Here is a 15,437-nt window from a genome sequence, read left to right on the forward strand (position 1 = left end):
AGAAGAGTCTTCATTTTACAGAACTACTCGTAACGAATTTACGAGAAAGGGTAGTGGAGTGATCGATGAGGTGCCATTGTTGACATTCTCCCTACACGCGATAGAACAGCTGTTCCAGTTGCCTTGATATGGGCTTTTGATCGTTTCTAGTCAACCATTTAAGTGAATTTTGTATCGACTCCTTCAAAACCAGTTCCACCCATACTTCCTTTCGCATGATTAATTGTTCTACATCTTCAATTCTGACTACTTCATTATAGTTTAGACACTACTGGATGGTATAAAAATAGAGGACGATGTGGTGACTTATTTTCCACTCCATGTATTTTTCTAAGCCAAGTAAAAGTCTACACGGAGGAACAAAAGGTGCTAACTGTGAGTGTAGTATACCGTAAGGAATATAGAGCAATTTAATTACTCACTCGGCCTTAAGACACTTTTGACAGTTGTATAATAACAATAAAAAAGAATAATAACCTCATACTGTTTGACGACGTTGAACATACCGCACATTAATATCTACCACCTTTTGAATATCTTAGATTGTTAATTTCTCTGCCTGCGAAGAAACATTTGAGAAAATTTCCGCCTCATACAAGATACAATTCACTTATACCGTTTTATCCATAAGAGTTTCAGAATTTTTGCTTGCTATTTTCAGTGATTATTATTATTATTATTATTATTATTATTATTATTATTATACTTCTTGAAAAATTTTCTCATATATAAGAAGTTGATCTTACTTCTGATCTTATTTCTGTAAAAACAGAATTTTTTACCATTGACAGATAACTTCCGGTACCTACTACACTACAAGGGCCAATGTAGCGACGTAAAATTTACCAGCACGAACATACGTTTTACCTAACTACATCATAGTCTTAACCCCTTAATTATATAAAATTATCTTGATGGCACAACCAGACTGAAAACATGGATCGGTTGATAGAATACGTCCTGAGGCATCAAGCAATAATCAGTTCGATAAAGGAGAGAAGTATGGCGTTAAAAAAAGGTGGAAGGAGACAGAGGCTTAATGACAATAAATAAGTTAAGTAGATGTAGTCTCCAGTAACTATGCGGAGGTAGACTTGCGCAGGATGATCTAGGACAGTGGTTCCCAGCTTAGGGGTAATTACCCCCTGAGGGGTAAAATGAAATTTTCTGAGGTGTAAAAGCTAAACGATTCGATTCTGTTTCAGTAATAAACTAAATTATTTTCAACAGATCATTACTATTATCTCAATTTTGTAAGACTCTACTAGTGATTATACACTCTAGTATTGATTATATAAGTTATCAATAATTACTGGCTCTTAATTAGTAGCATTAATGCTATGTAGGTTACAGGTTTCTCACACAATCCGCCCACTACACACACATTTCGTCCTTTGTCCCGTACATCGCTGATAGTAAAAGTGAGACATATACGTAACAAATGTTAAACATCTCAAGCAAAAGTTTTCTCCAAGTTGTAGATAATACCTGCAGTAGACCAGAAATTGCTTCATTACTTACTTCGAACAGATAAATGAGTTAATTGACAGCATGACACACCAGTAACTACATGTTGTTTGTTGTTGTGGTCTTCAGTCCTGAGACTGGTTTGATGCAACTCTCCATGCTACTTTATCCTGTGCAAGCTTCATCTCCCAGTACCTACTTCAACCGACACCCTTCTGAATCTGCTTAGTGTATTCATCTCTTGGTCTCCCTCTACGATTTTTACCCTCCACGCTGCCCTCCAATACTAAATTGGTGATCCCTCGATGTCTCAGAACATAGGGCTACTATACTGCTGTACCTATTATTATTATTATTATTATTATTATTATTATTACATCACTATTAGTGGTCTTCGAGCTTCTGCCAGTTCAGAAGTAAGAAGTGCAACAAAAAGGAAAATTAGGTGAGAGTATGAACGTAGCGCTACAGTACAGTTAAATGTGGAATGCGAAGGCCAATACCACTTGAAAATCTTTAGACACAGAAAGTTGAAATGCGCGATAAACAAAATTTTTGAGAACCTTCACTACTGGTATTGGCCCCTTTTGGCATTTTGTCTGACTCTCCCCACTGACCAAGATCCATTCAGTCCAGTAGTATAATAGAGAAGACACGATGCAGTTTTCGTAAAGCAAATAGTTATTATTAGAGTGAACTTTTGAAAGATAGCAGTCTCAAAGAAATATCGTACTCGGCGGTTTCTGTACAAATTTTAGAAAGATAAAAAATAAAAGTTTTCGAAAACTTACCTCGTGCATCTCGGTCTGATCCTTCGGTTTCTGAGAAGCAGCGTGCAACAGACAAGACACCTTGGTTAGAAGAAAAAAATTCAGGCAAGTGCCAAGTTAACGCCATCTTAATAACACGGATAAAGGTGAGTACGAAAAGGACAATCTTTGGTTTTATTACTGACGTGAGGATAACTTACTGTTTGCCTATGTTTGTGGGTCATTTTGCGTGAACCAGTTTATAAAGAAGAAAACAGAGAACTGAACTACTTCAACAAGGAACGACACGTTAAACACATTTTCACCACACCAAGAAGATTTCGAATAAAGAGAAACCACGGCAAATGTAACAGGTGTTTTTGTTTGGCGAAACGAATGATTGGGCTCTGTTCGGCTTTCTGATTATCACGTGGAAAGCAATTCGCAAGAATAAATCTGTAGCTGCCGTCCTCAGCAGCAACAAAATGAAAGCACCGACGCATGCTGTTCAATTTTAAATTATTCTTGGGTTATAACGTCCGAAATGTATGTTGGTGTAAAATGTACAAAATCAGACAATATAAAAATACATTACATCACGAATAAAAGCAGTCTCTCTCTCTCTCTCTCTCTCTCTCTCTCTCTCTCTCTCTCTCTCTCTCTCTCCCTCCCTCGCCGTACGTACATCAAATTTCATTTTTCACTCTTACCTCAGTATCCATGGTGCTCTACCAGCTGCGTCCATGTGAGTCAGAAAAATAAACAGACGCATTAGTAAAGCAGACAATATTGCAGGCCTTAAATTTTACTCTTCTGATAAGCAAACGACACACTTTCATTGCGACTGGTCATTGGAAAAGACACAAAGCCAGCCCCGCCCCTCTCTCTCTCTCTCTCTCTCTCTCTCTCTCTCTCTCTCTCTCTCTCTCTCTCCCTCTCTTCACCATATGCCTATTGCTGTTTTGAAAAAGCATCCTTAAGGCGAAGCCAGAGCATGCTCGCAATGACATAGCCTACGAAGTATGTAAGTAATAAGTGTAGATGATGGGGTAGGTAATAATTACTTACTACAAGCTGCATAGTGCCCTCGGGTAGTATACATTGTAGGAGAACTCTACGGACACGTGCACTGATGCATTTTTAATATTCATTTCAGGGATGCACATCGTGGTATTTTAACAGCTGGATCAAAATGCCGAGTGATTGCTTGCAGGTCAGATTTAACGCATGTGCTGTCACACGACTCCTCCTGAGTGGGCACCACAGCCTTGATTAAATTTAGAGAACGACATCGCTTCGAACAGGTTGTTAGCTTAAATGAGTATCTTGCTATCCACAACTGGCCAGAGCTCGCGTTCATTTTCAACTGCACAAATGCGTGACGACACAACATCCTCGTCGTAAGATTTTAACAAGAACCACACTTACACTTTAAAATAAACTCGTACACGTAACTGGCTCATAGTGTTTAATAAAGTACTCATTTAAAATATCAGGCTATTGGAAGTGATATTCTTTCTATATGGTAACAGTTTACTCAGCCACGGAAAGAAATCAGTCAGTGGCTACGATGTATCTGCTGATCTCTCATAACGGCTTTGGTATGTAAATGGATACAACCAGACACAGAAGCAACAAGAGGACACTTTCAGAGTTCTTTATAGCCCCGGATATGGATTCCCAAAAGACACAGTTCACCATCTTGAGAAGTGCTCAACGCCGAATGGTGATGAGGTTGTTTCTTTGAGAATAGGTACAAATGTCTCATGTGGCATATACTTATCATTGCATCACACCCTGAACGCGTCCCTGGGACAATGGGTGTTACTCTTGCTATCAGAAGTTCACCTTACAGCTGTTTTCGCATAACCCTAAACGTACATTGTCACCTTTGCCTTGAATTACCCTGTATTAAACAACGTTTTACAACTGTATGTGAATGGGCCATGTCACACGAAATGAAATACTGTATTTCTTGGAGGGACAAGGTCTCAATTTTCGCCATCGACTGTGCTGTTTACTACAATTTCCACGACAGCAGTTTCGACTGATTATTTTCAAGTAGTTACGGGCACTACTGGAAAAAGCGCATCAGCAGTGAACATTAAAAAGATGAATAAAAATGTCGAGTCTCTACGGCAGGGATTACCTGACTTCTTATCACTGCAAACCACTTGACTTTTCAGAAAATTTGGGCCTATCACCATAGCTTCATAGCTGGTTCACTTTTTATTTAACAAACTCTGAAGTGGGTAAGGGGTGGGGGTGAAGGAGGGGGGGTTGCGGGAGGTTGAGGTCGTCTGTCGCAGCGGTGGCTAACGGACCAATGGGAATAATTCTCGCCACCTTGCTCAGTGCTGACAGAACAAATACTGTTTTTGCGACGTAGTGATCAATTACAATGTATGGTAGAAATCTGACACACATAAATAACAAGGTTTCGTAGAAGGACTTTCTTGCAGAATCATTCATGTTCACATGTGGCACTTACTTGTAGGAAATAATGTTAAATTAAGTTAAGCCTATTCTGAAACAAATATTCAATGATTAAGAGAGGAATGACATTTCAAATATTTATTATACTTTTACATCACAAATAATATAAACCAGTTGTGTAACATGGTAATAAACTGAACATGGGCTAAAGTAAATTAGAGTTTAAAGAACAAAAGAACTCAAAACAAAATCACACTTTGACGGCAAATCAGATTTCAAAAGCAGTAATTAGTCAGTTTTCAAATTTAGACGAAAGAACATCTATACGTTTAGCTGGGAGCATGCTGCTGTTCATCTTGAAACATAGCTTCAAAGTCTGGCTCCATTGAGCTCAATTTAACTCCAAAGTCTTCTTAAACGCTAAGTATGTTTCTGTATTTATTTTTAACGTACAGCACAAGAAACGCACTTTTACTCATGTAAACAGTAACAAACGGCATCAAAACTCTGATTGCTTGTTTGAAAAGAGAAAGGTACCGGTATTCTATTTTTGTTCCTATCCGAAAAGAAAGGGTTTTTTTCTGAAAGCATCTTCCATTAAGCTGTCGCTCATTATGTTGTTGAAAGTTTTTTTAGTAATTGCTTCTTCTTGTACTTTTCCTGAAAATGGATTCCTCATCCAGTTACATTGAGTATTCTTCGGGGAAAGTACTTTTAAAAACTCTCTTGCGGGACCTCTACATGTGCAACAATGTCTTGAATATAAATCTTCCATGGGAGCTAGTTCCAAAACTGATGTAAAAGTAGGGAATGCGAAAAGGGTATTGTTCAGTACTCGTGAACTAAAGAGTTTCAACTTTCTTTTGAAAGACGATATTCTGGTATCTGGTAAAAAGGCTGCTTTGCCTCGTCCTTGCAGGTCTGTATTCAAAACGCTAAGTCTGTCAAAGACATCAGCTAAATAGGCCTATCTTGATAACCACAGAGCAGCGGCGAAAAATTCTTCATCTAATTATTTTTGTCCTGGGAGACATAACAACTTCGGATCTCAGCTCAGATATTCAGTTCAAAATCTTGCCGCAAGATACCCATCTTACTTCGGCACGAGGAAGCAAACTTTTAATTTAAACTCCCTATCTTCACACAATAGCTTGAATAATCGCGAGTTTAGAGCCCGTGCCGTCATGACGTTTATAACCTTTACAGCGTCTGTCAAAACAATAAAAACTTTTTCGGCCATATCCTTGGAAGCCAATACTTCTCGGTGTATTATACAGTGTATGCTTCGACAATCAGGTGCTTTACTTCTACCACAGATGTTCTTGCAATACCAGCAGTGTTACCCGTACTACCGTCTCGGAATCCCTGCCGTATAGGGTCGTGTCAGCATTTGTCACATACGCCATCGGTACGTAATCCCATCCGCTACACACCAGTTGTGTATCTGACGAATGCTGACGCTCACATCATTTTTATTCATTTTATTAATGTTGACTCAGTGCTGTGTCCTCACCACCTTTAACCACTTGAAAATAACCTAGGATCGAAAATGCAGTCGTGGAAGTTGTAATAAATAGTGTAGTAGACGGCGAAAATAAAATTAAAAAAAAGCAAAGAAAGAGTTCGTTGTCCGACGAAATATTACTGCTATGCCACTCTTAGTACTGATCAAACTGCGACGACATCTTCCATGCCTGTACTACTCTTCCAAGGCTGTGATTCTGACATACCGCGGCGATGCGTAACGTGGGAACACACACCGGGGTTCGCATTTGCCGTAAGAAATGCTTGCGAAAGGAAGACAGGAACGTCTGAGTCCGTACTTGTAATTGTTTCTTTCTTCTCGCACATGGACAGCAAACTGCAGAAATAGTTTGTCTATTATAGCTACTTGGTTCTTCTTACAAGAAGTGAGCAATAGCCAGTTCCTCAATCATTAATATGTTTATTATGAATATTGCCGCCCAGAAGATTCTTTATGTTTACTTGGGAAGACAGGTCTACTGTTTTTGGAATTGACGGTATGTTTCGATTGGACTGTTAATGGATTCCTTAATCTTACACACACTATTTCGGCAGCCGGCCGCTGTGGCCGAACGGTTCTAGGCGCTTCAGTCCGGAACCGATCTGCTGCAACGGTCGCAGGTTCGAATCCTGCCTCGGGCATGGATGTGTGTGATGTCCTTAGGTTAGTTAGGTTTAAGTAGCTCTAAGTATAGGGGACTGATGACCTCAGATGTCAAGTCCCCATAGTGCTTAGAGCCATTTGAACTATTTCGGCGTGTGCGCCGTTTTCAAGTGACAACAACGTCAAGTGCGTCAAAACCGCCTTCGTGCCCAATCAAATTCATATATTTAATTTAATCTCTACGGGAATAAACATATTTCTCGTCGTCTGCATAAAAGAATGGCGTAACACTTAACATATGCATTCCCACTGCAAATACTGCACCCTTTTTACCACCGTATGTATCCCACGTCAAAACTGGTGCACTTCTACCGGCAAAAAGATCGCAACATTCACAATGAGTTCAATACAAATTTTTATATAACGTAACACGCTTTTCTTTTATGCAGACGGCGAGACCTACGTTCATTCGCAAACAGATGAAGTGAAATATGTGAATACAGTTGGACACGAACGTGGTAACTAAGATGTATTGAGGCTCTTCTCACTGAAATATAATTTTAAAACGGCACAGACGCTGATATCTCCGACTGTTAAATAAATTAATAAATCCAGTAATAGTCTTACTGGAACATGCTGTCGTTCGGAAACTCACATAACTGAACACATTCCGGAACACTGGATCCATCTACAAAGCGGTTAGTGAGTATTAACATACATCTAGAGTGAATATGGCATGTGGTCTTAACCTGAAATGGCAGTTTGCCGCCAACTATAAAAGCTGCAACGTCTAAAATACTATCATGAACAGTTATACTTATTGGGCTCTGGTGTGTGGTGATCGTATGACTATTCCCTATTGATAAAAGGAGTAATCTGAATTTCCGTTTGAAACCAGTACAGTCCAGAATCCCTATGCCAATCAGGCAAAATTGCCATGAAGACCGAGACAATCATCTCACTGCCGTCCGACACGAATCGTCGACCCTTTAGGGTTATTTTAAGAGCCTGAAGGTGTGATAATCGCATGGGGACAGATCAGGACTAAAGAACTGGTGATCATCTTCCATTTGAGTTGGCGTAAATTCTGTGTTACGACATTTGCGATATGGGGGCGTGCGTTATCACGAAGCAGCACCCCCTTGGTGCTCCATTGGCACCATTCCAAAAGGGTGATTTTCGACAGACTTACTTCCCCCTAAACATTTTTTGCTCTCCGGTGGATGTCTACCGGTGTTTCTCGTTCGGCAGAAAAAAATAGCATCACGTTGATCCTGATTCGACGCATTTGGTAATAACGTCGGCATAGTTAACGTTTGCGCATTTACTGCGCCCACATCGGAAGGCACAAATGACACACTAATCCCTTGACTACATGTCGTTGCTTATACACCCGCATCGGAGTCGCGCTACGTTGCATATACGCTGCAGCAACACCCTCAAACGGAAAATTTTCGATCGCCCCTTATATGTTCCGAAAAGGATTCTTCGCAGGGTCAAAATGAAAGCTGGCGCAGCTAGAAATTTAGCCAGTGGGGACTGTCGCCACTGAGATCGAAATCAACCACAAGTAATAAGCAGATTTCGCAAGTAATTAATTTTTTCATACGTTATTCACGGCAGTAGGTGGTCCAGTATTCACCCCCTTGTCCGTGCTACGGGCTGCCAATTCTACCTGCACGTAACATTTGATCGTAAGTAACATGCGAGACACAACCAAAAATAGTAAATAAACAAATGGCGCTAACATAAATATCACTAGTTAAGCGGCTGTTTGTGCAACACAAAGAAGGGTAGCGGCGGCACTACTTCGGACACCAGGGCGAAGCGAACAGGAGCTGCCAGTCACTGTGCCTGGACCACCTCACAGACGACACAGCGTCCGCCACCGCCCACGCCTGTTGGCGTTCTCCGTCTCGCAGCTCCTGCTTCAGGCCCTACGCTGCAGCCCTCACCTGTGCCGACAGCGACGCTCGGGCAGTCGTGACGCCACTGACGGCGCCGGCGCCGGGGCGTCTGCCCGCGCGGACCGGTCCACCCCCGCACCCCTTCGCAGCGCTGAGCGAACTAGGGCGGCCGCCGTGACGTCATGGGCTTCCCCCTGACGTCACGAATCGAAGACCGGCCGCGCGCGGGCTTTTAGGCGCCGCTTCGTCAGCGTACGGCGCAGCGCCTCCAAAACGGCTTATCGCGTTACAGCTGACGCGCCATTCAAGGTGCCGGTGAGCGGATGGCGATGTCATCGGCCTTGACGCTGATGGCATTTGCCAGAAAGTTCATCGCGGAGTGTAGGACCGAGCGAGGAAACGCATGGAGGTCTAGAGATGACTGCGGGAGAGTAAGCAACACAAGCACATGGGCCCCTACGTTGATGCCGTGTACCTTCACTTCCGGAAGCATATGACAGAATTTCACATTCTTATTTAGTGAAAAAAGAAAAAAATTACCGTGTATCAGACCAGGTTTGTCACTGGATTCATGACTCCCTTGAAGATAGAGCTCAATACTTCAAACCGGCCAGTCCGAGTATGACACACATCCACCCTGGAAATCGAAAATCTCTACGATTTTTGGCTGTTATCGATATCGATACTGGCAAGATACTGGTCCCCGCAACTCCAAGACTGTATCAGCATCTCTACACTAATTCTTTGGGCTAGCCCGAACACACAAAAAGAAGCGAGCAGGGGACTTCAGTTTAATATGTAAAGAGCGAAGACTTAATAAAACATGTATTCTCTTCTTAGCAACACATGACTACAACTTTCATTTTGTATTTCAAGCAAAATGTTCGTCTAGTTCTTGACCGATTATGAACGCAATGCTTGTTCAAATGGCTAAAGATATTTTTTGTGATGTAATTGTAATTTAATGACTTTCAGATTTTATTAATTTACTTGTAGTGGAAAAGGTTTCTTGGCAGGTTTCATGATTCCAGGTCAACGGGGAATATCTTACAGCTTTTGACGAGTGAGTTAATATGTGACATAAATGGCCGAATCTTTTCATCGGATGGACGTAGGAGATGAAACTTTTTACACCGCTATGGAATCACAAGCTTAAGTATGTGACATACATTTGAACTTCATATGCCAAACTTCTCCAGAGAAAATGTCTTAACAGACATACAGAGAGATGCATAAGAAACAGCGAACATGTTTTTTTTCGTGTGATATTATTACAAATTAACAATTTTGGGATTTCTTTCCTTTACTTGTAATGGAAAAATTTGCTTCTTTCCTAATTCCACCAGTCCAGATTAACGGCAAGTACCTTACAAGTTTCTATGAGTGAGTTTTCGAGTATCTAAATATGCGACATAAATGACCGTAACTTTTGACTGAATTGACTTAGAAGCTGAATTTTTTTTACATCACCAAGGTACCACTGACCTTAAGATGTGACACAAATTTGAACTTGATACGTCTACCCGTTCTTGAGAGAAAGAGATCTTAGCAGTCAGTCAGTCCTTCAGACAGACAAACAAAGCGATCCTGTAAGGGTTCTGTATCTACAGATTGAAGCAAACAACCTGAAAATAACAACTTGTAAGGAACACTTCTCTTACATATTGGTATAAAGTATCGCTGACGCCAAAACTTGTAGTGAACAAAAAGCAGTTGTATATTAACCTTGGTAGCAGTGAGAATAGTTTTGAGCCAGCGATGGCGTAGCATGGCGGTTCTCGTTTACGGCACACAGGTTCGCGAACTCGAGTATAGTGTAACACTTTAAGTGGTATTAAGAGATCTGTAACCCTCTCCAAAAGTACGTGAAGATTTATCGGTGCTGATAGGTAGTAGTAGCTCATAACCTTTTAAGGTAAGTTCAGGAGTATCCTGAGGGAGCGTGATAGGGTCAGTACTGTTGAATGTATCTTAATGATTTAGCCGATGACGTTGGAAAATGATGTTTGGTTTGTGAGGCGCTCAACTGCGCGGTTTTCAGCACCCGTAGAAATTCCCAACCTTTGCACAATCCAATCTCGCCACTTTCGTGAATTATGATGAAATGATGAAGGCAACACAAACACCCAGTCATCTCGAGGCAGGTGAAAATCCCTGAGCCGATAACGTTGGAGGTTTCGTGTGTGAATTCGTGGACAACGCAGTTGTCGAAAGGGAGATTGCACCGCTAGAAGACTGTAGCGAAATAGGAATAACTGCTCGAGTATCGACGTTTACAGCAGGGAGTGGCGGTGGAACTCGCACACGAGTAAATGTAGCGTATTGTGCATGAATAGGCGATTAGATCTTCTTCTGTTCCATTACACTATTGGCGACAAAACATTGAAAACAGTAACTACCGTAAAACACCAGTGAGTAACCTTCCGAAGCGACCTAAAGTTAAATGAGCAAATGAATTAAATTTTAGGAAAAGAAATGGTTTACTAAACACTTGTTCTGCCGATCCTCGAGTAATAGTCATCAATGTGGGATACTTACCTGGATTGACAGAGAGAGAGAGAGAGAGAGAGAGAGAGAGAGAGAGAGAGAGAGAAGATCCAACGAACAACGGCATTCGATCGTTTAATCGGCTAATCGGCGTGACACCATTACGCATACGCTCAACAAACGCCGGTGGCAGACACTACAAGGGAGATGATGTGTGTACCAAGGAATAGCTTTACTGTTGAAATTCCGAGAGCGTAGTTTTGAATTTACTTGCTCGCACACTGTGAGAAAATCAGAAAAATTAGTACCCACACTAATGCTCACCGATAATCATTCTCTCCACGCAACCATTCGCGAATGGCACAAGAAAGAGGAGCAATATATTGGTAACAGAGTTCCCTCCGCCACGCACCGTAAGGTGGCTTACTGAATCCAGATGCACAACCGATACTAAGTTGCTAAAACATCGTGGATAGCCATATGCCGGCCGCTGGTAGCCGAGCGGTTCTGGCGCTACAGTCTGGAACCGCGCGACCGCTACGGTCGCAGGTTCGAATCCTGCCTCGGACATGGATGTGTGTGTTGTCCTTAGGTTAGTTAGGTTTAAGTAGTTCTAAGTTCTAGGGGACTTATGACCTCAGCAGTTGAGTCCCATAGTGCTCAGAGCCATTTGAACCATTTGATAGCCATATAATGTACTCAGAGTTCGACACTTACGGGTGGTCCGAATTTTCGCGGCTGTGTTGTGTTCACAATGAGATGGATTATGAAACAAAATTACTCTCTGTTAAAAATGTCCCTCTTCTATGAGAAAATAGCTCTTAGAATGTTCTGTGGGAAAACAACTCAAAATGGGGAGCCCTTGGTAACTTGCTGTCAGAGCTGAATGACGCAGTTCGGGCTTCTGTTACTAGAGGTTTCGAGTTTAAAGCATGTCAGCTTCAATAAATGTTTTTTTTTTGGTATTTTCTTGTACAAACTGATTTATCGGTATACATAAACTGAGATGGGGACTAAACTTTACAATACTTTCCACAAACGTCCATCGCAACTCTTAAAGATATGAGTGGCAGAATGCAAAGTACGATGCAGTGAAAAAGAATAAACGCTTGAACTAATTCTAATGACACAGTCGGGAGTGTAACGTTTCCTATCAAATGACTGTCTAGTCATATTTGTTAGGTTTTCAGGTTCTTAGATCACTTGCGCTGACTGGCATGGTGGTGTGCTTGTAATGACCACAGCCACTTTCTTCACCATCCTCATTTAATTTGATTTTGTGTTCGTGTTAACTTCGTCAAGGGGTCTTTAAACCATAATTTTGCTTTATTTTTTTCCCTTGAACCAAATACTCATCATTTAGAATAATTTCTGCAGGATCCGTCACTTCCTATCAGTTTCTGAGACGACGCGGCATCAAATACCAAGTCATTTATATACAGCGCTAATAGTAATTTATCTATGGAAAGTATTGAGATTCCCGGGCAGCTTCTTACTTTTTTGATATACACTCCTGGAAATTGAAATAGGAACACCGTGAATTCATTGTCCCAGGAAGGGGAAACTTTATTGACACATTCATGGGGTCAGATACATCACATGATCACACTGACAGAACCACAGGCACATAGACACAGGCAACAGAGCATGCACAATGTCGGCACTAGTACAGTGTATATCCACCTTTCGCAGCAATGAAGGCTGCTATTCTCCCATGGAGACGATCGTAGAGATGCTGGATGTAGTCCTGTGGAACGGCTTGCCATGCCATTTCCACCTGGCGCCTCAGTTGGACCAGCGTTCGTGCTGGACGTGCAGACCGCGTGAGACGACGCTTCATCCAGTCCCAAACATGCTCAATGGGGGACAGATCCGGAGATCTTGCTGGCCAGGGTAGTTGACTTACACCTTCTAGAGCACGTTGGGTGGCACGGGATACATGCGGACGTGCATTGTCCTGTTGGAACAGCAAGTTCCCTTGCCGGTCTAGGAATGGTAGAACGATGGGTTCGATGACGGTTTGGATGTACCGTGCACTATTCAGTGTCCCCTCGACGATCACCAGAGGTGTACGGCCAGTGTAGGAGATCGCTCCCCACACCATGATGCCGGATGTTGGCCCTGTGTGCCTCGGTCGTATGCAGTCCTGATTGTGGCGCTCACCTGCACGGCGCCAAACACGCATACGACCATCATTGGCACCAAGGCAGAAGCGAATCTCATCGCTGAAGACGACACGTCTCCATTCGTCCCTCCATTCACGCCTGTCGCGACACCACTGGAGGCGGGCTGCACGATGTTGGGGCGTGAGCGGAAGACGACCTAACGGTGTGCGGGACCGTAGCCTAGCTTCATGGAGACGGTTGCGAATGGTCCTCGCCGATACCCCAGGAGCAAAAGTGTCCCTAATTTGCTGGGAAGTGGCGGTGCGGTCCCCTATGGCACTGCGTAGGATCCTACGGTCTTGGCGTACATCCGTGCGTCGCTGCGGTCCGGTCCCAGGTCGACGGGCACGTGCACCTTCCGCCGACCACTGGCGACAACATTGATGTACTGTGGAGACCTCACGCCCCACGTGTTGAGCAATTCAGCGGTACGTCCACCCGGCCTACCGCATGCCCACTATACGCCCTCGCTCAAAGTCCGTCAACTGCACATACGGTTCACGTCCACGCTGTCGCGGCATGCTACCAGTGTTAAAGACTGCGATGGAGCTCCGTATGCCACGGCAAACTGGCTGACACTGACAGCGGCGGTGCACAAATGCTGCGCAGCTAGCGCCATTCGACGGCCAACACCGCGGTTCCTGGTGTGGTGTCCGCTGTACCGTGCGTGTGATCATTGCTTGTACAGCCCTCTCGCAGTGTCCGGAGCAAGTATGGTGGGTCTGACACACCGTTGTCAATGTGTTCTTTTTTCCATTTCCAGGAGTGTAGTTAACCTATATGAGATGACTTACTGGCTTCAGTCTCCTTGCAGATGGCCAGATATTTGTAATTAATTTCTTTTGTTCGCTGAGTGATAATGTGAAACAGTAGCAAATAATTTTAAAAAATTCGACTGTCTGTCGCTGTCGAGAGCTATAGCCTGCTGAATGACACTACTACCCCTCCCTCTCCTCGGACTAAACTGAAATGACGACAGTGACTCTCTCATGATGTGTCATTGTCAAATAATATCGCTCGATGAAACTTGAACCATACATAGAAAGAACTGCTACATTATGGTACCCAATACACTGAAAGAAATATGCAATGAGACGAACAGATATTACACTTTTATTCAAAGACAATGACTACACCGAAGTCTTCGCGATTTATGATGGTCCCCGGGAAAATGCAAAAGACGGCAAAGTATGCTCATTCCAGTTCTCCCATGGTGCCCAGAAACTTGGTGAGGGTTTTTATGGTAGAGCGCCCCATGCCTCCACCAGTGTGATTCTATTACTAATGAAATCAAGGAGCCCAACAACGAGCTGAATAACGGCTGTAGTTATATTTAACATTTGGGATGCATTAAGAAAGTATTGATATAATGAATCAACATTATATTGAATAAAAAGCGAATGCTGGATGGTTCTTGGTGCATGTGGTCTCTTCTACGCACCCCTCAGGTGTTCGATGGCATTTAGGTTGGAGGAAAGGGCAGAGCCTAATAACCTCTATTTCTAAGAGCTTTCCCACCTGCACAATTCGAGTATGGGGAAGGAGTACAGTATCACAATAACGTTGACCAATGAGAGTACGGTTTTTAAAGCTTTGGAAATCAGTACGCCCATGCAACAATTCACCTCCCCACTCCATAATACCCGGACCAAAAAAGCATCGTGTTCGATAATATTCCTGGGTGCATTGTGTGTTCCTACCTCTCGCCATGTGACGGTACGTAATGCACCCAGGAACACTGTGGAGTCTCACGGATTCCCACCAACGCATATAAAAAGTGTGGTGACTACGGCTTCAATCGCGTGGTGCCCATTGTCACCGAAAATCCTGCCAAGACAAAGCATCGCTGAACAAATTCATCCGACATTCGGAATCCACTCGCAGTTCTAAAAAAAAGTTTCAGCACAGTAACTTTGATGTCACTTACTCCTCCACCAACGTGGTCTTCTTGCGTTTTTTTTCTCGCCTTGCTAGAGGTGCTGAGAATTTACACTAACAGAGTTACTAAGCTAGGTCTGCTGTTTCTGCCCATCGCATTCTTTATGAAAGCGGCTGATGGCTACCTGCAAAAGCGCTTCCAGAAAACACACGAACGCGG

At 42.9% G+C, this 15,437-nt stretch overlaps 1 protein-coding gene across 2 annotated transcripts in view; it reads right to left on the reverse strand.

The window, feature by feature from the left end:
* LOC126281263 (solute carrier family 2, facilitated glucose transporter member 1-like) overlaps positions 1–15,437 on the reverse strand; it is a 510,926-nt gene that overhangs the window by 397,802 nt on the left and 97,687 nt on the right. Inside the window, exons 1-3 of one of the 2 annotated variants that reach the window (XM_049980075.1) lie at positions 8,736–8,777; positions 2,927–2,951; positions 2,259–2,288 (exon numbers count right to left, since the gene is read on the reverse strand). The exons of the other annotated variant lie outside the window; for it this stretch is intronic. Coding sequence (XP_049836032.1) covers positions 2,259–2,288; positions 2,927–2,938 — 42 coding nt within the window. The 5' untranslated portion in view covers positions 2,939–2,951; positions 8,736–8,777. Of the gene's footprint in view, positions 1–2,258; positions 2,289–2,926; positions 2,952–8,735; positions 8,778–15,437 lie in introns of those variants that run through there. 2 annotated transcript variants of the gene reach the window in all.

Source organism: Schistocerca gregaria, chromosome 7, assembly GCF_023897955.1.
Source record: "Schistocerca gregaria isolate iqSchGreg1 chromosome 7, iqSchGreg1.2, whole genome shotgun sequence".
Lineage (NCBI taxonomy): Eukaryota > Metazoa > Arthropoda > Insecta > Orthoptera > Acrididae > Schistocerca > Schistocerca gregaria.